A 22543-nucleotide genomic window follows, 5' to 3' on the forward strand; every position below is an offset into this window, starting at 1 on the left:
CCCATCAACATCACTGATCTCAAATCCTCAAAGGAACCTGATGCGAGAAGGCTGGGCTTTGGATTTAGAATTCTCAGACTCCTGAGCATTTGGGGCCAGAATGGGCTAGCCCTCGGTCTCTAGCATGCTGCCTTCTCTTTCCCCCTGCAGTCCTGTCCCACATCTCAAAGGGCTTTGTGCACACGTGTGTAGACAACCCCGCAGACACTGCTAATCATCTTTCACACCCAAGGGCATATTCACTGGGGCCCGGTTCTCCCTCAGGAGGATGGACTTGGGAAAGAGGCCCCAGGCTCTCGAAGCAAGCTTAGGGTCATTGGGCCAAAGAATTCGGGATTTGGGGGCCTGGTTCCATGGGGTGTAGCACAGAAAGGAGTACATGGGCTCAAGCTAGGCACATCTCCTTGGCTTCTCAGACTTGTTGCTCCACAGAGAAGAGGTACAGCCACCGGAGGGCCAGAGTGGGACCCTTTCAAGTATAAGACCCAGATTAGATGGTGCAGGGCAGGCCCCTCTGGCCTGGGTTTAAGAGCAGTACTGCCTAAGAGACAGAAGGGTCAACTGGCAGTCATAAAACAGTGTAATCAGTGCTCAGATAGGGTGGATACAGCTTGCTCAGGGGAGCACACGGAAGGGGCACGCGGTCTGGACTCTGGGAAGGCTCATTTCAGAAGGTGATAACATACCTGAGATGTATCTTAAATGACTTGCAGAGAGCAAGGTAGAAAAAGCTGGAATGAGTGTTTCCAGGGCACAGGAGTAGCATTTGCAAAGGCATGGAGGTGGGACAACATGGTGTCTTCTGGAAATTACTAGTGATTTGCCATGGTGGAAATAAAGGGGTATGTGTTGGGGAGGGGCCTGGCATGAATCTGGAAGGTTCTGCAGGGAAGGCCTTGTATGCCATGCTAAGTAAGGTATTTGGAATAACAGAAGGGTCACCAAAGAGGACTTCATTCATCTTCATGACTGACAAGTGCCCTAATTGAGCCCCTGATGAAGAGAGGGTGTGTACTACAGACAGCGAGTTTCAGCGTTATCAATTACACTCTTAATGCTTTCTTGAAAAATCTATTAAAGCCAACATACTGATGGGCAGTGTGGTCACCTCAAATATAACTTTAGCCAGAGCCCAGATCTTTCCTTAGCTTTGGACTCACATGCGCAGCTGACATCTCCCCTTGGGTTTCTCACAAGCATGTTAGACCCATAATATGACAAAGACAGACGCCAAACACTTCTACTCCTGCCCCTTCTGACGTCCCCATCTCATTCAATATCACTCCATTCCCCTTCCTACTCAAGTCAGTAAACTAGGAGTCATCCTTGATTTCCCTCTCTCCCCCTCACCATGCCCTTCCTTAAGTCCTGCTGATTTCTCATAAGCACCTTCTCCTCGCCATCCTCGCTCGCTCTCAGCCCCGTTACCAGCATCTTTTGCCTGGACTAATACAACAGCCTCCTAACTGGTCTCCTTGCTTCCATTCTCTACAAGGCATGAATGATCATAAAAAGGAAATCTGTTCAGCTTAGTCCCTCGTGTAAAATCCTTTAATGTCTTCCCATTGCATTTAGAATAAAATATAAACTCCTTACTACAGCCTGTAAGACGCTGCATGATCCGCTGCCCAACTTGCCCTTCATTGTCATCTTACACTGTTCTTCCCCAACTCTCTGGGCTCCAGCCTCCCTAGAGCCTGATGTCCATTCCTCAAACACACCAGGTCTTTCTTGCTCAAGGACTCTGCACATGCTACTCCCAGCCTGTGATGCTTCTCCCTGACCACCCCATCCAAAGTAGGGGCTTGTCTCAGCCCGTTGTGTATTTCCTGCCTAACCTTCATTGTAACTGGCAATGATTTCATTATTTGTCTCTCTCTCTGTTTATTTATTTTTGGTCTATCTTCCCTGGCTATAATATAAACTCCAGGAAGCCGGGGGAATAACATGGCTGTTTGAAACTAGAGATAAAATTGTTAACGAAGGCTCAGTGTCTGGACCTTAGTAGGTACTCAAGAACTATTCACCAAGTGAACGATGGACACCCATACTAGGTATTCACCCCTCTCACTCTCCAGACTTTTGTTAATTAGGCTTCCTAAAATTAAAAAAAAAAAATCCTCGCTTATGAAACAAGCTTAAAATTAATGAAGGAATTATTACACTTTGAGGAAGTTTAATTTTAATCTGGGCTCCAATAGATTATTTTCTTCAAGTATTCACATTGGCTGTTATGGAGAACTCCATGGAGAAATTTTTAAAAAGCTATCATGGATGCAAATTCGTTTATTAAAAAAAATCATGTCGGTAACATAACAGTACTACATGCCTTATTTAATGTGGAAAATATTTAAATAAGATCATTATGGCTCTCTTACAACATATCTATTTAGTCTAAACCTCTGGTTCCTTTCCACTATAAATCTACTTTGTTTGAAATCTCAGAATGCACAGCCCAAGGCTTTTCCAATGCTGAGACGAACAGATGTGTACAGTGATCTTGATCATGCTTTGGAGTATCACTAAGAGCATGAAAAATTTAGCAGATAATTCAAACTACATATTCTTTGTCTATTCTATCTCTTTGTGAATCTGCAGCTATAATTTCTAAGCTATTAAATCCAAGGCGGGAAAAACAGTATGTCACTGAGATAAGCAAGTAGTTACAAGAACACCTTATTAAGCCACGTCCATTTCATTTACTCCTAGGATCAAATGATTGAATAATTTCCTAAAAAGGAATAAACAAACAATTAGGTTTTTTAATCAAACAGAAATATAGAGAAATAAGAAAACATTGTTAGTAAAAAATTTTTTTAACTTAAGAATTAATTATTTGTTTTAAATGAACATTGCAATTCTTGTTTGCTGGAAATTCCTAGACTATACTCCGTCCCTTGCACACATTGCAGGACACTTTCCACATTCCCCTTGTCTCCATGGAGAATGCCTAGCCACTTATCAACCTGCTAAAGAGTTGCTTCTTTTGTAAACACCTTTGTTCTTTCTTTCCTCTGGATTCCTGTAGCATCTCGGAAAATAAATCTGTTATATACTGCAATAAAGTATGACAAAGCACTGTTGGTTTTTTTATTTGTGTGTGTGTGTACCCCACCTAGAGCAGCCTAAGGGCGTGCTCACTCCTCTCTGTAACACAAGCCCCAAGCACAGTGCCTGGCACTAGTAGGTATTCATGGGACATTTATTTCAAAAATGAATGATTAAATCATCTCTATCATGCCTTCTCCTAGGATCTATAAATTTGGTGCCCATACTTTATAACGCTAAGATTGACAAACACGATGTCATTAAGGATTTTCGGGTCATTTCTAGATGCATGAAACAGAAATATGCTAATTTTAATGTCAAGATTTCTGAGATGTTGCAATGGGCAGCTGGAGGCAGTATTTGATATCTTGACTAACTTAGAAAATGTGGGATCTCAAGTTGTTAGCTATGAAAGATGGAAACGGTGGTGACCTTCAGTCAGGAGGGGAAGATATCTATCTAACTCTGGCCTCCTCCTCCATCACCACCCACCTACGCACCCACATGCTCCACATTTTCTTCCACTGAAACGACAGAACAGTATAACTGAGCTACTGGCGACCTCACTAACACTGAATTACAGACAGGTCTACTTTAGGAGATAAAGACTCCAGAGCAACATTTTCCTGATGATATTATCAGAACTCTCTAGTTTGGAGCAAATGAGGAAAAGTTTGTCTTAGATTCATGAAAAAAATCTGAAATTCACATTATTTTCAGAGAACTATACTTTTTTTTTTTTTCAGTCACACACAGGAGCTCCAAACATGATCATCAAATAAATCACCCAATACTGACTTGGAAAAGAATGTTTTAAAAATGGACACAATTGAATTGAAGTTAACATACCAGCTATTTTATATTGGCAAGTCCAAGCAAGCTCTGTCGTCTTTAAATTTTAGATGTTTAAATATACATCAGAACATTGTTTGTAAATGAGAAAAAACTAAAAATGCCCTAAACAGCCAAAAACAGTTGGTTAACTATACTACAGTACAGCCAGAGAGGGTAAAATGATGCAAAAGGATATTTAAAACATTCACTTTATACTACAGGGAAAAAGCAGTTGACGGAGCTAACCATACAGTATGATGCCATTTTTGTGTGAAAATTACATAGGCATATTTAATCACATAAAAAGCCTGGAACAAACACACATGGGAGTGTAAACAGTGGCATCTCAGTAAAGTGTACTTCTTTTTGCTTATTGGAATTTTCTAAAGTTTCTAAAATTAACCTGTATTGCTTTTATCATTAGAAGGTGTAATTTGTTTGTTTTAACCTATTTGGTTCTTTCCTTCTATCTAATCTTTTTTTCACATTATTAAAATACATGACTTATGAAAAGTTGCTTAAAAGTAAATGTCACCTAAGTTTCTTTCCTAAATATACAGAATTTAATGGACTGTGTTCAAGTTTAAGCAAATTTCTGTATTCTGGAATGTGAAATGTGAATAAGAAGGAAAAAACCCAGCAATTTTCATGAGTGTTAGGAAAACTAAAAGGAAAGCTTACTGACATCATATACCATCAAAATTGCAACATCACTTCCCTAGACTGTGTATTCTAAGAGTTTTCATCTGTAAGATTTCCTAAAGCTTAACACACTCACTAATGTGCAACAATGAATCCATTATGACACCCATATCACCGTTTTCCATGAGCAAACATTCCACGTTTCCCAAGCACCATCTATCACCATTAATAACACTGGCTGAGCTCTTTCTACAGATAAGAATTGGTATTAGGAAAGATATGAAAGCCATTGTCCCTTTCTTTTAGGAAATCTGCCATAAAGATAGGGGATTATTGCATATATTACGTGTATAGATTCTTCAGGTCTCCATTGTTTCAAGTTATCAGTTTTCTGATAGTAAATAATTTTACGTGACTTATCCCCTCTAATCCTTAATACTTTTGAGGTAGGAATTGCTCCCCATTTAACAGGTGAAAAGATCAAGGCACACAAAGATTAAGCAATTTGCTTAAAATCACAAAGCTGGGAAGTGGGGAGGCTAGGTTGGAATGCAGTTCTACCAGTCTGCAGAGGCTGTGCCTTTAACCATTACGTTGCATCCCGCCACCGGCCCCCCGCCCCCCAACAAAGGAAGGGCTACAGCAGCAGGCAGTGCAGTGACTCAGAGGAAACCAGCGCTACCTGGAGCCAGGAGAAGCAGAGGGGGCTCCACGGAGTGAGGAGTACTTGACTGGAGTCTTGGAAGGCAGAAATGCAGTATCAGGAGAGAGAAGTCGTTCCAGGAGAAGGCATTCTTCCCTCTTGGTACAAATATGGCTTGGATGTCCCTCAGTCCTCTTCTATAAAGGACTGGGACAGATGGCCCAACCCACAAAAATGAACTTGACCATATTTTATGATTGGAATGAAATCGGAGCAATTCAAGGCAAAGAAAGCTTGCTTGCTTTCTTATCATTACCGCTTCTCTCCTCTCTCACCGTTCAGCAATAATTTTGAAAAGGAATAAGGACAGAAAGATCTCTCTCTAAATAAAACCTAAGAGGACAATGAACTACTTTAAAAAAAAATTCACAGCACTCACTGAAGAGGAAAATGTCTCTGGGTTAAGAAACTGGGCCAAACTTAAAGAAATAATTGTGTCACAGTTGTGGAACTAAATTTCAATTTATAAGTGGAAAAAAGCCATCAAGAGAAATAGGTGACAAGGGAATAAAATGAACCAGACAAATTCATGAAGGAAGTGAATCAGAAAGCCTTTTGCTTGAAGAGTTTACTCCTGTTTGGAATAAAAATATTTACTTACAGATTTTTCCCGCCGCAATAATGCCAAGAAAAAGAAAAGAAAATTGTTTCATTTGGCCTAAGTTTTATCCCAAATTATAATCATATATATGCAAAGGGATATTTCTTATGAAACCCTTAATAACAATTTACCAATAAGAAAGGGAGGGGCATGACTTCTTACTTCCGTTTCTCTTTATCCTCAAGGATCTAAAAGACCTCAATCTTTTTCTTCAGCCATCTGGCTCTCTCCAATTCTGCTCATCCTATTCTCTCTTAAACCTACTCTAATCAGGCTTCCAGCCCACCCCTCCAATGAAATGACTCTTACCAAGGTGACCTGTAACTTACACGTTGCTAAATCCAGTGCTCAATGGTCAGTCCTCACCTTCCTTGTCAGATCAACTGCAACTGACACACTTGATCGCTCTATCCTCTTTCACACATTCTCTTTACAGAGTTTCTAGGACAACCTGCTCTCTTGGTTTCCTACCTCCTGGTTGCTCCTTCTCAGTGTCCTTTTCCTGACCTCTTAATGTCCCAGGATGCTCCAAGTCTCTGTTCTTATTCTTCTATTCTTTGTGTGTGTGTGTGTGAGGAAGATTGGACCTGAGCTAACACTTGTTGCCAATCTTCCTCTTTTTGCTTGAGGAAGAGTGGCCCTGAGCTAACATCTGTGCCAATCTTCTTCTATTTTAGGTGGGATGCCACCAGAGTGTAGCTTGACTAATGGTGCTAGGTCTGCGCCCAGGATTTGAACCTGCAAACTCTGGGCCGCCAAAGCGGAGGGCATGAGCTTAACCACTACGCCACAGGGGCAGCCCTTTATTCTTCTCTTCTTGACACACATTCACGTGACCCTTAGTGATGTCACGTATTCCTGACTTTAAATATGATCACAGGCAGGTGGCTTCCAATTGTGTACTTCCAGCCCAGCTCTCTTTCCTGAACTCCAGACTGAGAGATCTAACTGCCTACTTGGCATCTCTACTTGAATGTCCAATGAGGATCATTTACTTAACATATCCCCAACTGAGCTTCTGATGCCCCGACTCTCACACACCCAGAAAAGACAAATCCTACTTCATTCACAGATTTCCACAGCTCAGTTGATGGCAACTCCATCCTTCCCGTTCCTCAGGCCCTGAACTTTGGTATTATCCTTAACATTTCTCTTTCTCACTCCCACCTTAAATTCGTCAGGAAAATCTGTTGGCTCTACCTTCAAAACACATCTGGAATTTAACCACTTCTCCTCACCTCCACTACGACCCTCATCAAGCCGCCATCACCTCTTACCTAGATTCCCGGAAAGCCTCCTAATGGGTGCCCCCGCTTCTACCACTGCCCCTCATTGTCTACCGTCAACACAGCAAGAGTGTTCCTTTTAAAACCTAAGACAGATCATGCCACATCTATGCTCAAACTCCTGCAATGGCTCTCCATCTCTTATAATCAAAGCCAAGGTCCTTCAGTGGCTCACAAGACCCTATGCCATCCGTGTTTGCAACAATCCCCACCCCCACCCACCTCTCTAAGCCCCTCCAACTATTTTTCCCTTCAAGAACTCGGCTCCAGCCACCCTGACCTCCTTGCTGTTGCTCACTATATGTATCATGTAATTTACTTATTACGTTTGTCACCCCTCCCTCTGCCCTGTTACAATATAAGCAGAATGTGTGCTCCACAAGGGCAAGAGTCTTTGTTTTGTACACTGATGTATCCTATGAGACCAGCCAGTGTGAGGCACATAACAGGTACTCTAATTGAAATTGCTTAGTGAATGAATTTCCAGTCTCTTAGCAAACTATAAAGAGCCTGGTCATGTGATAGACTTGTTCCACTAAGAATCTTACTACATTCCTTTCTCTTAAAATATCTGTGCCAGGGGCCGGCCCAGTGGCACAACGGTTAAGTGTGCACGTTCTGCTTCGGCGGCCAGGGGTTCGCCGGTTCGGATCCCGGGTGCAGACATGGCACCACTTGGCAAGCCATGCTGTGGCAGGCATCTCACATATAAAGTAGAGGAAGGTGGGCATGGATGTTAGCTCAGGGCCAGTCTTCCTCAGTAAAAAGAGGAGGATTGGCAGCAGTTAGCTCAGGGCTAATCTTCCTCAAAAAAAAAAAAAAAATCTGTGCCATTTGTTCATCCATATATCCATCCATTAATCATCCACTCAGTACAAATTTGAGTAACTATACTGGGCTAGCACAAGCAGTAGGGACATAAGTAAAAGGCTAAAGCTTTGTTTTTGCACAGGGCAAAGAGAAGAAACCAGACAAATGGTTTGTAATCCTAGGAACGATAATCTAAGGACAACCAAGGATACTGTGTGTAACTCAAGTACAATTCAGCCCATTAATTGCCTCTATAGAAGGAAGCTCTGGGTACAAAGGATCACAGAAGAAGGCCATCTAACTGACCAAGGCTGGAGAGGAGGGGCCATCAGGAAAGACTTTCCAGAAGCTGTGCCCCTTGGGCTAGGTTTTTAAGTAGTAGATACGGAAAGAGTTGGTAGGGACTGTAGACAAAGAAGAGAGGAAGAGCCATTCTAAGCAGAGGACACAGCTTGTCGAAGCACAGCCAGTACCCGGGAGCATGAAGCCTTGGGGAACCTCAGGCAGCTCAGAGGGGCTTGAGTCCTGGAGTTCAGCGGATATGTGGAGGTAGAGAGGTCTTCTTTCACTCATACTGCATGTTTGACTTAATCTTGAAGTTAAGGGGTAGCCATTAAAGTTCCATTTCAGGTTTGCATTTTAAAAATATCTGGCAGCAAGAAGTATGGTAAAAGGGGGCCTTGAGAAAGACTATATAGATGGGTATAAAATTTTAATTCAGAGTTAGAAACCTAGTATAAATTGGTAAGGTAAAGTGCGCCAAGAATTTTAATTCGTGACTCAAAGTAACCTGATAATTATCATTATTTACAATTTTTTCAGAAGACTCAAAAGAAGAGAACATTAAGTAAGGCAAAGATGCTCAGAGAAACTCTTAAACACATTTGGATTCAACTCCAAATCCCAAATGAAGTGGAACAAAGGGTTAAGAAATGTTCATGAAGAAAGCCCCCACCAGTGTCACTCTCTACTCAACAGGGAGCTCACGATTCTAGTTCAAGAAAGGGCTCACCTGACAAAGGAAATACCCAATCCATCCATCATCTCCCCACTCCCCTTCCCTCCTGAACATCTCATATTTTTCTTTCTAAAAGATACCAACACTCAATAGCTACTTGTTGCTCTGGAGTTCCGGTAATCCTCTTGGCATTGTAACAGTAAAATACTTCTTTGTCCTTAAAGAGAGGGGGAGGGATTGCCTGAATCACAGGAACGGATACTTCAAGAAACCATTTTACTTTGCAAGGGCACAAAAGATCTTTCTCAATTATCTTCTTTCATAACATGCCTCGCTGGCCAAGCCTTAGATGTTCGTTTGGTTTGGAAGACCATTGTAGGCAACTGGAAAAGAACCAGAACTGTCCCTGGCACTGACAGAGAACTGAACTTTCGCAGGTAAATAAAAGCAGTAGGTTCTCTGTTCTCTAGTTTCAGTCATACTACCTTAGAACTTGTTAATGAGTGATTTTCACAGCTCCCTAAGTATTTATTCCAGAAGTTCAAAGAGAAATCAGGTACAAAGAGATCTTAGGTACAAGAATCAAACACCTATTTCTCTTTTAGGACAACACTTGGAATTTGGAAAGTTGATGGAAAATAAAAGCACGAAACACTCTCACCAATAGTACTTGTTCATGTGTGTGTACGTGATTTACAAAGTCCAATCTACCTACCTAAGAAACCCGAGGAGGAGAAAAGGAAATCTAAAATGGGAGGAAAGCTAAAGATGGCTCCAAGCACACAGAGCAAGGCTAATACAGTCAGTCAGCTGTGTGCGTGTACATTTGTAGAGAAAGAAAGCAAGCTTGTTATTATTTAGGTAATAAAAGATTTTGGCTCAATTCTTTAAATCCTGCTGTTATTTTTCCTCTTAAAAATGACATATTTTTAACTTACAGGGTTTTTGGGCAGGGGAGAAGAGGGTCAAAATGGTTCCTGTTTACATTTCCCTAGGAACGATAATCTAAGGACAACCAAAGATACTGTGTAACTCAAATACAACATAGCGTATATATGTATATATATTTAAAATGAAATAAACTATAATCTAAAATTTGTTTGTGGTTTGGGGATTTCTTATTTCAAATAGCAAATGTTTAAATATACGTAAACCATGATTTCCTTCTATACCACTTTGTTTTACCTCTTACAAAAGAAAATCCTGAGAGCTTCTTCTAATATGATTATAATGTCTAAAGCCATCATTTTTAATAAACATATCATTTGATTTAAAATAGAAGTGGCAGAACTAGCATGCTGGAAAATAGGCTTTATCTCAAATAAGAACAAAAGTCTGTTCATAAGGAAAAGACAAAAAAGACTTAAATTCAAAAGGAAAAAAAATAGAAAGTAATAGAGACTTAAGAAAATGTACTTGGTTTTCCCATCGGTTAAATGGGAACAATCATAGCACCCGCCTCACAGGGCTGTCAGGAGGATTAAATGAACTCACACATGCAGGGCACTGCATGCAGTGTCCAGGCCCATATTGAGAGCTCAATAAATATGAGCGCTAATTATTATTATTATCATCATTGTTATTGTTGTTGGCAATGGCTCATGTTACTAGGCTATCTCTTGCCTTCCCACTAGGGAAAGCAAACAGTCTTAAAGGGATCACAATCTGGTGAAAGTCTTTGCTGCCAAGCAACCATAGCTCTATTTCACAGAGGAAGTACACTGAAAAAACTGCTCAAGATTTCTCAAACCCAGAAGCAAGAAGAGGTAATTACAGAGAGATCAGTGTTTCTGACTTGTGAAGGGAGGGCTATCATCTAAAAAAGAGAGATAAGGCTTGTTCTGCATTTTCCAGAGAGCTGGGCTTGAATTAAATGGTGGAAGTTACAGAGGGAAGTGTCCGCTCAGGGGAAGATTCTCCAACGCTGAGAACACTCACCTTAGATAAGGGCAGCCTACCTCGAAGGGTAGAGAATCTACTGTTAGCCTGTTACTGAGCGTGAAAGCAGGAGTTTCATCAGTCAAGGATGATAAAGACAATGTTCCTTAGCAAGTTCACGCCGGATGACAACAATGAGAACCACCACCGCCACAATAACAATAAGGTGACAGTTCTTCAGAAATTGTCCAGCATTTTTGTAAGGACTTCACACATAGTGACCCACTTAATCCTTACCACAGCCACCTGGCTCCATAGTCTGTGTCTGAACCACTACCATACGCTGCCTACCTCCCACTTTCAGAATCCTGAGCAAGTTACTTAACCTCTCTGTGCCTCCATTTCCTCATTTATAAAATGAAGATAATAATAGCACTCATCTCAGATAACAGTGATAAATATTAAATGAAATAACACATTTGTTTAGCACCTAGACCAGTGCCTAACATGTAGCAAGTATTTATAATTTTTTATATAAAGGTTGTTTCAACTTTTAAGAAAATTTTTCACTTGGATGGCAAGTTAGGGAAGGCATAAAGAACGGTCTTGGCTACAGTGAGTAAGTGGAACTCAAGGCTTGCTGATTTAGGATTGATTCTCTAACTGAACAAAATTAGCCATGAAAAATATGGTCAAAACTGCTAAAGTGAGAGGTCAGTAGAGATTAAATTCCCCCTACCGTTGGTCATGACTGATTGTGATGTAAGACCTTGCAAAAAGTGGCGTAGTCCATCACCCACTACTGATGTCTCTTACCATCCTCAAGGCCTTGGCCAGTCACTCAACCGCACTTTCAGCAGAATCCTTATTTGCTTCACGTTGGACTTTACCTAGTACCTACTAAACCAATACCCCAACCGAGGTCAATCCAATCCACGTCTTTTGTACCTGCCATCGAACTGCAACCTGGCATCCAACATATAAACCTTCTATTCACCCTTAAGTCACTCCTTTACAGATTTTCATAGAGGCAATATTAAACCTTTATTTCACTCAAGCTTCCAAATCTACTCCTGCCCCATCCTCAAATATCCTAGACTCCTCAATAACTGGAAAACAGAAGCAATTGGATATAAATCCTTTCCACTTTTCATATACCTTCCTCCACACCCCTAAAGTGCTGCAACAGCAAATCAACTCAACATTTACCGATTATCTCTGCCTAGGCTTTCACTCTCCTTCCTGTTTCAAAAGGAAAAAAAATGCTTCCACACCTCCTTTCCAAGGTCAACTCTTTCTTCTATTCTCTGATGCTACCCAGGAAATGCAGGTTACATAATCTTCTTTGGTTTGTCGTTCCAGCAACTATCCTCCATCTTCCACTTCTCTGTTGGACCTTCATACTTTCTCTACTCATCTATAAACATGTCCATATGAAAAAATACGCAGTCCTGTTTCCCTCAGAAACATTGATCCTTTCCCCATCTTACTGCCAAATCTCTAAGAGTGGTCTTTTGCTGTAGCTATGTAACCCACTGAACTAATAGATGTGGACCACTGGAAGACAACCTGATCCCGGTGATTCTTGATTCCATCAACCTTTTACGTATACTTAAAGGTTCCGACATCCAGCAGCTACAGATTTGGTGACCATTAATTATGTTTTCCATTTACGTTGTATTTTTAACAAACACAATAAAGGAAAATGTACCATAGAGGTTTGCTACATGCGACAAATGGTACTTTAAATGTTGATATGTGCTTTGGGACTTCTAGCAGAAAGTTTATAGATTAGTAATACTAACACTTTAAAAAAATGTATTTTGAAGGATAATTCTTACATGAGCTAAGCCCTTACATTCTACATAGTAATGACTGAAGTTATGAACAAGAATGTGATAATGTAAATTGTCTATTTAAACTTGCAGAGCCTCATCTGATTTAAAACTTAAGGCCTATACAGAAAAATAAGCTTACAGAAATAAAGGTTTCTCTATACCTTCGGGGAAAAGGATCTGGCAAAAGGACCTAAAATAGGAGAGAACATGATGTATTTAAAAAGAAGCAAGCAAGCCAGTGTAGGGTGGAGCACAGAAAACAAGGGGAGGGCAAGGCAAAGGCCAGATCCCACAGGGCCTCATGGCCAGAATGAATACATTTTGGTACACCATAAGAACAACAGGAAGCAAATGAAAAGCTTTAAGCTGGATGATGGAAGGATCAGACCTGCAATTTTAAAAGGATTACTCTAGTTGCTATACGGAGAATGAATGGGTAGCCAACCAGAGTCAATGTGATGGGGACAAATGGGGCTTAGGAGGCTGTTTCAGAAGCCTAAGAGGGAAATGATGGTAGGCTGGAGCAGGGTGGCAGTAGAGATGAAAATAAGGAGAAAAACTCTGGAAGATAAAATCAGTAAGACTTGGTGAATGATTAGACATGGGGGAAAGAAAAGAAGAGAGATGTCAATGACATGTTGGTTTCCTGAATTTATATACGTATATACATCAAATGCGGAGTAACACAACTTATACAATATATACCAAATTATTAAAAGAAATTACCCATGGGAAGGGAAGACAAATTTTACATAGTAAAAGGCAGACTTTGATTTTTTTCTATATAGATATCTGCATTGTTTAAATTTTTTTATAATCAACAAGTATACATTATTTCATAGTTAAATTCACACTCAATATAAAGAAATAAAGTATCTGCCTGGCTGAAAAGCATATGAATGGCATATTAGGGAGAAGGAACAATCTATACAAAGGTACAAACACGTGAAAGTACATGGCATATTTATAGAATATCAAGCAGTCCAGTGTTTGCAGAGCAAGAAGGATGTGTATTGGCAGAGGATGAGGAGAGGATTAAAGCTGTGTTAGAGAATAGTTCACAAAGGAACTTACTAAACGCCAGGCTAAAGAAAGCGTTCCCTAAACTGTAAGAAATAGGGAAGCATATAAAGTTTTAAGCAAGAGGGTAAAAAAATCAAGTCTACATTTCAGAAAGATCACTTTAGAGGCAGTGTGAAGTCTGGGCCAAAAGGGAGGTAAGAAAATAGGCTGGGAGATCACTTCGGCCAGAACTTAAGCTAAATCAGGGGCAACTGAGAGTATGAAGGGGAGAGATTTGAGATTCATTTCAGAAGACAGGACTTGGTGGATTAAGCTGAATGTGACAGATAGGGAAAAGGGAAAGTCAAAGATGCTTCCCATGGCTTCTAGTTTAGGAAATTAGATAGCGATGGCATCGATTTAGGTAATTCAAGAACAGGTTAAATGAAAAGATAATAAATTTTGTTTTGGAGATGCTGAGGTCAAAGTACCTCTGGAAGCAGGTCCAGGTGCCCAACAGGAAGATGGATATATAGCTTTGAATTTGAGGAACAAGGTCAGGACTGGAGCACATGAATACTATTAACCAGAACAGAGAATTTTAATCCTGTGGATACGATCTTACCCTTGATGTAATTTCACTGAATTCTTGAGGCAACTGTCAAAAGTTGACCAGTTCCATTTATTCTCATAGTTGTAAAAGTTTCACAGAATCGTTAAAGTCTCTGTAGGCGACAACTTAAAAAAGTAAGCCAGAGCTTTTTGTCTTGGTCTCTCTTAGTCTTTTATTTTTTTTCCCCTTCCCCTTTTGTCTACTATTCTTTCCCTCTTTCTATCTATCAAGTTAAGGAAGATATTGGAAGTATAACATAAAAAAACCCTTTGTTATCAAATATTTTCATATTTTTGTCTTAATTGTAAAAGGCAAAGAGAAGAACATTTCACAATTCTACCTTTAATAAAACCTAAGTTAAATAATGATTTACCTATGTGACTCTCCACTGATTCTCTCTTGGAAGTTATTGACCCTTAATTAACTGATAGCCTCAAGGCAGTCAACTCCAGCTGTAGCTTTAACCACAGAGGTGCCTGAAACAAATCCAGTCCTGTTGTTGCTCACCGTCAGAGATCCAAATCACACTGTACCTTTGTCTAACTGATGATGCCCTAGTTTGGTTGGAGGTGGAGAGGAAGGACCTGTTGGCAAGGAAACAGCTGCTTCCTTCCTGAGCCAAGGAAAACCCGGAAGGTGACAGATGGGCAGAGCAGAAAAGCAGCCAAAAGTTGCTCTGGCTCCTGGTTGGCAAGGATTTTCACTGAGGCACAATTGGATATTTTAAAGCATATCAAAGACTGAGAGGGTTTTACCTGCCTGGGTGCTCTGCTGAAGTTTAACAGGGCTTCCCACACATTTTCTACACTTGAAAAACTTTTAAGTTTGCAGTGGTAGAGAGAACCTGGCCTCAGCCTACGTACAGTGGGCTAAGACTGCAAGGCACTGTCCCATTTCACTTTAGGATTATACCCAAGAGAATGCACTTTCTGGCAAAAAAAAAAAAAATTCATTTTCTGTATAGTAGTTATATTTGTAGGACTTACTAGAATTATTATTAAAAATTTCATTAGAAAATCTTTTTCTTAAATACGTTTACTTTTATATATTTTAAAAGATTTGTTGCAAACTCTTATATTTTGTTCTTTTATCATTCCCCCTCCCATCCACTTCTGTACCCAGAAAATTAAATATCCAAGGATTCCTGGGTAAAACAGACAACCACTGGATTGACATAACTAACATTTTAAAAATGGCTGTAAATAGGTAACTTGTTGTTCTTTATCAAATAGAAATTAGCAATCACTGAAAATAACATTAAAAATTAGTGTGGGCATGAAGTATGGAATTTTAAAACATCAGTTTACTATGCTGATTAATTCAACATTTATATTTGCATCAGAACTTAATAATCCCATAAATAAATAGAGCTCTCAATTATTTTAAAAAATCAAGGGATAACATATGTATTTAGACACATTAGCAGCGTAAAGATGTATGCTTCAACACACTTATTGGGAAAACGTCTGAAAATATTACTACACTGAATTCAAGGGCATCCGCAGGAACCTGACATAAAAGTTCTCTAGAATAACGACAATTCAGGAAATTCCAAAAAAGGAAAAGGGTCAAATAGGAAATAGCCTCCAATTAATCGACAAAGTTCAGTGCTTGCTCCAACTTGATTTTTCTCTCTATTGCCAAAAAACCGAGTCTCAGGATGGGTGGGCGAATCACTTAGATGAAAGTTCATCTACGGGAATAAACGGAGAGGCCGCTTGGGCAGGCGACACAGGAGAGTCGGTGGTAGTGCTGACTTTCGCTGGTGAGTTACAAGAAGATCCGGCACTGCTGCTGTTTCCATCAAGGGTATCTGAAGACACACACACACCAGGATCTGACAGCTGTGCAACGTCAGAAGAAAGCATGGTGGTAATTCCCTGGAAAAATCTCTTTGGCTGATACTCAGTTTCCATTTCACATTTTCTTTTCAATGGTCCAAGAACACTTGGTCTAATGCAATTAATGGGACTCTGGCTTCTCCGGGTAGAAAATCGGGTCGTTGGGCTGGGAATAGGACTTGGAGGCAATCCATTGCTACTCACAAAACTTTGCAAGGATGGTGAAAAACACTGCTTCCCAATTCCCCGGGTGGGTGACGGCGCTGGTGACACCGGAATGAAATCGATGCGCTTCGGGGAGGCGGATTTCTCCACATCGTTGTCACTCAGGCTGAAACTTTCCTCCCAGGAGTGGCTTATCTGCATTGCGTTCTGCACCTCGCGCTCGTGGACCGTCTCTCGGTTGATCAAGTCCATGCCCTCCTCCTGTTTGATCTGGTGCAAGCGGCTGCTGTGCATGCGGACGGGGGAGGCCGGTAGCAGCAGGCCGTGGCGGTTCGGGAACGTCGTGCTGTTCCGCCTGGCGCTCGGCGCCTCGGCCTGGAACACCGGCGAAGTGTCACTGAGGCCGTGGATCAGGGGGGCGCTGTTAGACCTCCTGAGGCCCCCGCCGCCGCTATTGCCGCCGCCCTCCGCCGGGCTCCCACCCGTCCCCGGAGGCAGCTCCAGGTCTAGCTCCATCTTCTCCTGAGCCATGTCGGAGGCAGGGAGGCGGGGGCAGTGCTCAGTCAGAGACCTAGAACTCCCATTCCCCGCAGTCCAGGGCCGCCGCTGCTGCCGCCGCCACCGGGAATCTGTCAGCGGACTCGGCCCTCTGCGCATGCGTGCCCCATCGCGCAGGCGCCCTGAGATCTCCCTCGTCGCAGCGCCTGTTTAATACGTAACAGCTGCGCCGGAGCCCTAGGGGGAGGGGCGAGGAGTGGTTGGGCGGCTAGTCTGTATGCTTTTCTTCCGCAAATAGCTGTTGCGCGCACGTCGCATTAACGCGTGTTAATGAGGTTGCTATACTCGGGAGTATATATTTAAAAAACAAGAGCTCTGAAAGAGAGGTGATGTGGAGCTGTATAATGGGGAATGGGGCGTGGCCTAACCAGAGAGGGCTTCCCCGAGGAAGGGACAATCTCCTGAGATTTGAAGAAGTAGGCGAAACAGGTGTGATGTGCAACTGTCCGGGAAGCGGGAAGCTAGGGCTCCCAGCCAGGTGGCAGGCAGAAACCAGGAGGGACGGGAGGAACGGAGGGAAGTGAGGGAGTATGGCCTGGAGTGGAGAGTGAGGGCTGACAAGATGTGAGGTGGTCCACATTCTGCTTTTCATATATTCTGAGAACAATGAAAACTCTGAAGGTTTTCAAGCATGATTATAATAGCGACTGAAAAGCTCGCTGGCTGCAGTCTGGAGAATACATTACTGGGAGACTAGAACCTCCAGGAAAAAGACCAGAGAGGATGATGATTGGCACTAAGGTGGTACTGTGGGAGAGGAGATGGAGAGAATGCTAAATTTAAGAACTATTTGGGTTAGGGGGAAAAAACCAACCTATAAATGTTTTACTATTATTTTATTTCCAGTTATATTTTCAGCATAAGCATCGTGCTCAATAATGTTCATTCAGTATGAAGGATTAAAGGAAGACAAAATGAATAGGTCCTCACACTTTAAAAATAAAAACACAATACTTGGCTCATGTAATTAATAGACACTTTGACATCTCATTAAAATGGGTCTATATTTATTTCTTCATGTATTCAGTCAGTCAAGATTTTTCTGCATACCTTCTATGCACCAGGCACTGTGCTAGGAAATGGGCCCTAATATGAGGAGATTAATTTCTACCGGGGGAAAAGAGATCAATAAATGAGTTTGGTGAACTGGCAGTAAAACAAAAAAGGGCTGTGCAGCTGAAGCATAAGGGGGGGAAGGGTGTGAAGGGGTACATGAGTTTGGATCACATTCTAAGTATGATGAAAAGCCACTGGGGAGTTTCAAGTAGGAGAGTGATATTATCTGGTTTAGGTTTTAAGTATCACTTTAGCTCTGTGGAAAATAGACTGAAAGAGGGCAAGAGGGGAGGCAGAAAGACAGATTAGGAACCTATGGCAATGGTACAAAGAAGAGATTACTGGACTAGGGTTGTATCACCAATAGGATTGGCAGATGGCTTAGATTTAGATGGTGAAAGAAACATAATTCAAAGGCAACTCATAGGTTTTTTTTACTTAAACTGGGTAGATGGTAGTATCATTTACTGAGATAGGGAAGGAGTGTGTTTGGAGAAGTGGAAATTAAGAGTTCTTTGGTCAATTTGAGTTGGAAGTGGCTGTTAGATATCCATGTGGCGATCCAAACTGAAAGAGAGCTTAGTGATTTTTGTTCCTCCTCTCATTTTGCAGCTCACGTTAAGATTCAGAGAGGCTAAGTGACATATTCAGCATCACACAGCTTATTTAGTGCTGGGAACCAGTACTAGAATCCAAGTCTCTTGCTTCCTACTCCATGTCTCTTTCCACTGCATCTCAAACAGTTTTTAATTTGAGGTCCCTGTAAAATACAGGTCCTGATGATAAAATAATGTTGATCATTCACTCCTATAATTAATTAGAAACTGATTTAAGCTTTTCAAGTGCCAGTCACTATTCAAGGTGCTTCACATGTAGTATCTCATTTAATCCTCACAACAACCCAAGAGGTAAGTATTATTGTCCTCATTTTACAGAGGAAACTGAGATGCAGAGATTATGTCCCAGGATGACAGTAAGTAGCAGGATCTGGGCTTTCTGGCTCCAGAGACTGGGCACAATGTTGCTTCCTCCAAGTATAATGACGTTTCAGGACTGGGATAAACCACTTCCAGATTGTTTGCAGCTTTGTGAAGGCAACAGTATTTGAGACAGGATTTGAAGGGTAGGTATGATTTTAACAGAGAAATGACATTTTATGTAGAAGTGGCAGCATGAAAAGAAAATAGTGAATTTGGCTAATACATGAAGTACATGGAGAACAACAGTAATGGGCAAAAAGTTGGAAATGGAAGTTGGAATGAGAGAATTGGAGCTCTGAATGCCAGGCAAAAGTGCCTATATTTAACATGTGAGACAGTAGGGAACCATTGAAGGTTCTTGACCAGAGGAATGACACGATGAGAGCTACACTTTAGGACCTGTCAGACAGATCAGGGATGGAGTCAAGTGGAAGAACAGAAGGTAGAAAGAACCAACATTTTCTAAGCGCCTACAACCTGCCAGGCACTTTAAACCCTCCATAGTCCCACTTAATCCTCATTGCGATCCTATAAATTAGATATTGTTATGCTCATTTTATAGAGGAACAACTGAAGTTCAAAAGTGAAAAAGGCGCTACAGTGACATGGAAGAACAAAGAGCTAAACCAATCTGAATCAAGGTCTCACTTCAAAACATATATTCTTTTTGCTGCATTTCCCATGGATTAGAGAAGGAGAATCTGATTGCTAACTCTGGGATAAAAGGAGAATCTAAAGTTGGGAATGGCAGAAAAAGGAGATGGATTTGGGAGACAGGACTAACCACAGCACCTGACGGCCTGGATGTACAGAGGATGAAGAGAGAGGAGTCACAAATGACTAGAGTTCAAGTATGAGCAGCTGAAAGAATGGTACAACATTATTAAATAAAAACAGGGAAGAGAGGAGTAAGAGCGTCCAGAAGAAAATTAATATTAAAGAGGAAAAAGCATTAACTCTAGAACTTACTTTATAATATCCATAGCATATTTCTAATTTGCGTATTACTAAATTATTACTAATGTGGCTCAACTGTGCTGACATTATTCATCCGTGTCTGGATAAACAATGATCATCTTTAGTAATAAAGCACAGAGATGGTGATAAGTCCTCCAAATCAAACATCTATGCCATTTGGTTCTTGCCTGAACACACCTATTAGAGATCTTCACTGTTTCCTTGTTTCTACCCTTGCCTCTACAGTCAGTTCACCCAATGTTCAAGGCAATCCTTAAAAAAAGACTGGAATACTCACTTCTCTGTTCAAAACCCTTCAGTGAATTCCCACTCAGAGAAAAAGTAATTGTAATGTCTGTAATTGTAAGTCATTGTAATGGTCTGTAGAGCCTTATCTGTTCTGGGTCCCTGCTGTCCCTTTGACCTCACCTCCAACTATTCTCTCCCTCACTGCCTCCCCTCCAACTGCCGAGGACTCCTTACTGTCCTTCAGCCCACCAGGCACCTCCCGACTCCACTTGGCTTACTCTTCTTCCAGTGGATGTTCACACTGCCTCATCCCTTCAGGTCTCTGCATAAATGTCATTGACTGACAGGCTTTCTCTGACCTTACCTTATAAAAAGCATCAGCAGTTCCCAAGACCAAGCCTACACTCACTCCCACGCCCCTTACTGTTTTTATTTTCCTCCAGAGCACCACATGGCACATATGTACGTATTGTTTTCTTGCCTCTGATCCTTAAGAAGGTCAGCTCCAGCAGAGCGAGGCCTTTGTGTTGTTTCCTGCCATACACTAGTATCTAGAACAGGGCCTGATACATAGCAGTCAATCAGTAGTGGCTGCATCATTGTGTGAATGAATGAATGGACTAACGTAGCTTTGTGCAAAAGGGAAGAGAACTCCATTATTTCAAAATCCAGCTTAACAGGCTATTCTAGACTGATTCTTAAGTACTCCCTACTTGGACAATTCTTTTTCTTATGTGGAGATTATTATTATTATAGTGCCCTCCAGCCCACACAGGTAGATTACTTGAACTAACCATTATGTGAACCCTAAATTTCCATTCTTTTTCAATCATATGCTGATACACACTTGATAGAATTAAAACGCCTGGTGCTGAGGATTCTAAGCAGTGTTTAGTATATTTAGTTACTGCTTCCTCTCAAAGGAATAAAAGAGAAATGAGAAAAAACAGCAGCCGTAAAATGCAATTCAGCCTGTTGCAAATGAATAACGCCAGAGGCAGGATTCAGGAAATTGTCTCTGAGTGAATTCATCCTTCTGGTTTCACTCCGGGTATGAATTAAATAACACAGTTAGTTGAAATTCATGCTCATTCCTAAATCATAAAATCTGACATCTATTCAATAGTTAAACTTTATTGTGATTAATACTATATTTTCTTAAACTAACAATTTCCTTTTAATTTCTATGGGCAACTTCTCATTATTAAATCTCTAAGCATATGGCAAGGCAAATATCCACCTCTGGATCCATAAATGTCAAATATGGACGTGTATATTTACACGTATAATCTGAGATGGACTGGCAAATACCTCAACATCCCACGTCATCCAGTGTCACCAACCTAGAATAAAAATATTGCAGAGGAAAACTGTACTTTCAAAGTATAGGAACTTAGAAGTGTTAACTGGTGCAACTACTTAGGAAAAATATTTTGACAGTACTCACCAAAAGAAAATATATGCATGTGCTATGACTCCCGGATATATACCCAAGAGAAATGCATGCTTATGTCTACTAAAAGACATGTACAAGAATGTTCCTTGCATTATTATTTATAATAGCCCCAAAATGGAAACAACTCAAATGTTCATAAACAGTTGAATGGGTGAATAAACTATACAATAGAATTCTTTACTCAACAACATGAGTGAGTTACAATATAATGTTGAATGAAAGAAATCAAACACAAAAGAGTACATACTCTATGACTCCATTTTTATGAAGTTCAAGAATAGTCAAAACCAATCTATGGTGGTAGAAGTCAAAACAGTGGTTACCCTTAGGACTATGACTGGGAGGGGCACAAGGAAATGTTCCATATGCTGATCTGAGTGCTGGTTACACAGGTGTACATGTATTTAAATTTATTAAGCTAAATAGTTGAAATGTATACACTTTATATGAAGTCAGACCTCAAAATGCTATCAATATAGAAAAAGAGAATGGGAACTCAGAATGTAAATGGAGGACAGAATAGAATAAGAATGTGGTTCAATTGGAAGGAAGATATTTTGTTCAAACATTAACCACAAGTCTAACTCTAAACTGGGATGTTGAGTTTCCAAATCTCTCTGATGCACAGCAGCATCAGGGGAAGACCAGCTGGCTGGCCTTGACAAGAGAAAGGATGGAGACAGACGCACACCTCAAGTTACATTTTCCTGGGGCTCTAAACACCAATAGACCCCAGCAGCCTCACATAAACCCTGGATACTTGTCTGAGACCTGTTACAGATCACCAACAGAACCATTGGCAACCCTTAGTCCTGCTCCCACGGTGCCCTCAAAGTTATTTCTATGAAGGGGGACATGAAGCCTATTTTATAGCCTTTGACTTTCTCAACTGCAATCTTTGTGTACTCTGTTGAAAGTTGGCTCTGCAATATCCTCCTAGCATAATCCATGAAATGGACCAGAGTTAAACTAACATCAAAAGAACTCAGCAGGGGCTGTTATTACACATGGGAAGAATGAGAATTGTGTTTAAAGACACAATTTTGGCCACAAGGAACTTATTTTGTT

The 22543-nt window shown here is 41.0% G+C and overlaps 2 protein-coding genes across 3 annotated transcripts in view; both read right to left on the reverse strand.

Moving 5' to 3' along the window:
* PIP5K1B (phosphatidylinositol-4-phosphate 5-kinase type 1 beta) overlaps window positions 1–22543 on the reverse strand; it is a 274957-nt gene that overhangs the window by 191089 nt on the left and 61325 nt on the right. The gene's annotated exons all lie outside the window — the stretch shown is intronic.
* PABIR1 (PP2A Aalpha (PPP2R1A) and B55A (PPP2R2A) interacting phosphatase regulator 1) lies at window positions 15497–16879 on the reverse strand. The gene has a single exon (XM_046664882.1). It carries the CDS (start codon window positions 16874–16876, stop codon window positions 15887–15889), a length of 990 nt encoding a protein of 329 aa, XP_046520838.1. The 5' UTR covers window positions 16877–16879; the 3' UTR covers window positions 15497–15886.

Source organism: Equus quagga, chromosome 6 (genome assembly GCF_021613505.1).
Source record: "Equus quagga isolate Etosha38 chromosome 6, UCLA_HA_Equagga_1.0, whole genome shotgun sequence".
In the NCBI taxonomy this organism is placed as follows: Eukaryota; Metazoa; Chordata; class Mammalia; order Perissodactyla; family Equidae; genus Equus; species Equus quagga.

Coding starts and splice junctions, on each gene's coding strand:
- PABIR1 (XM_046664882.1), bottom strand. CDS start 16,876: ATGCGCAGAGGGCCGAGTCCGCTGACAGATTCCCGGTGGCGGCGGCAG.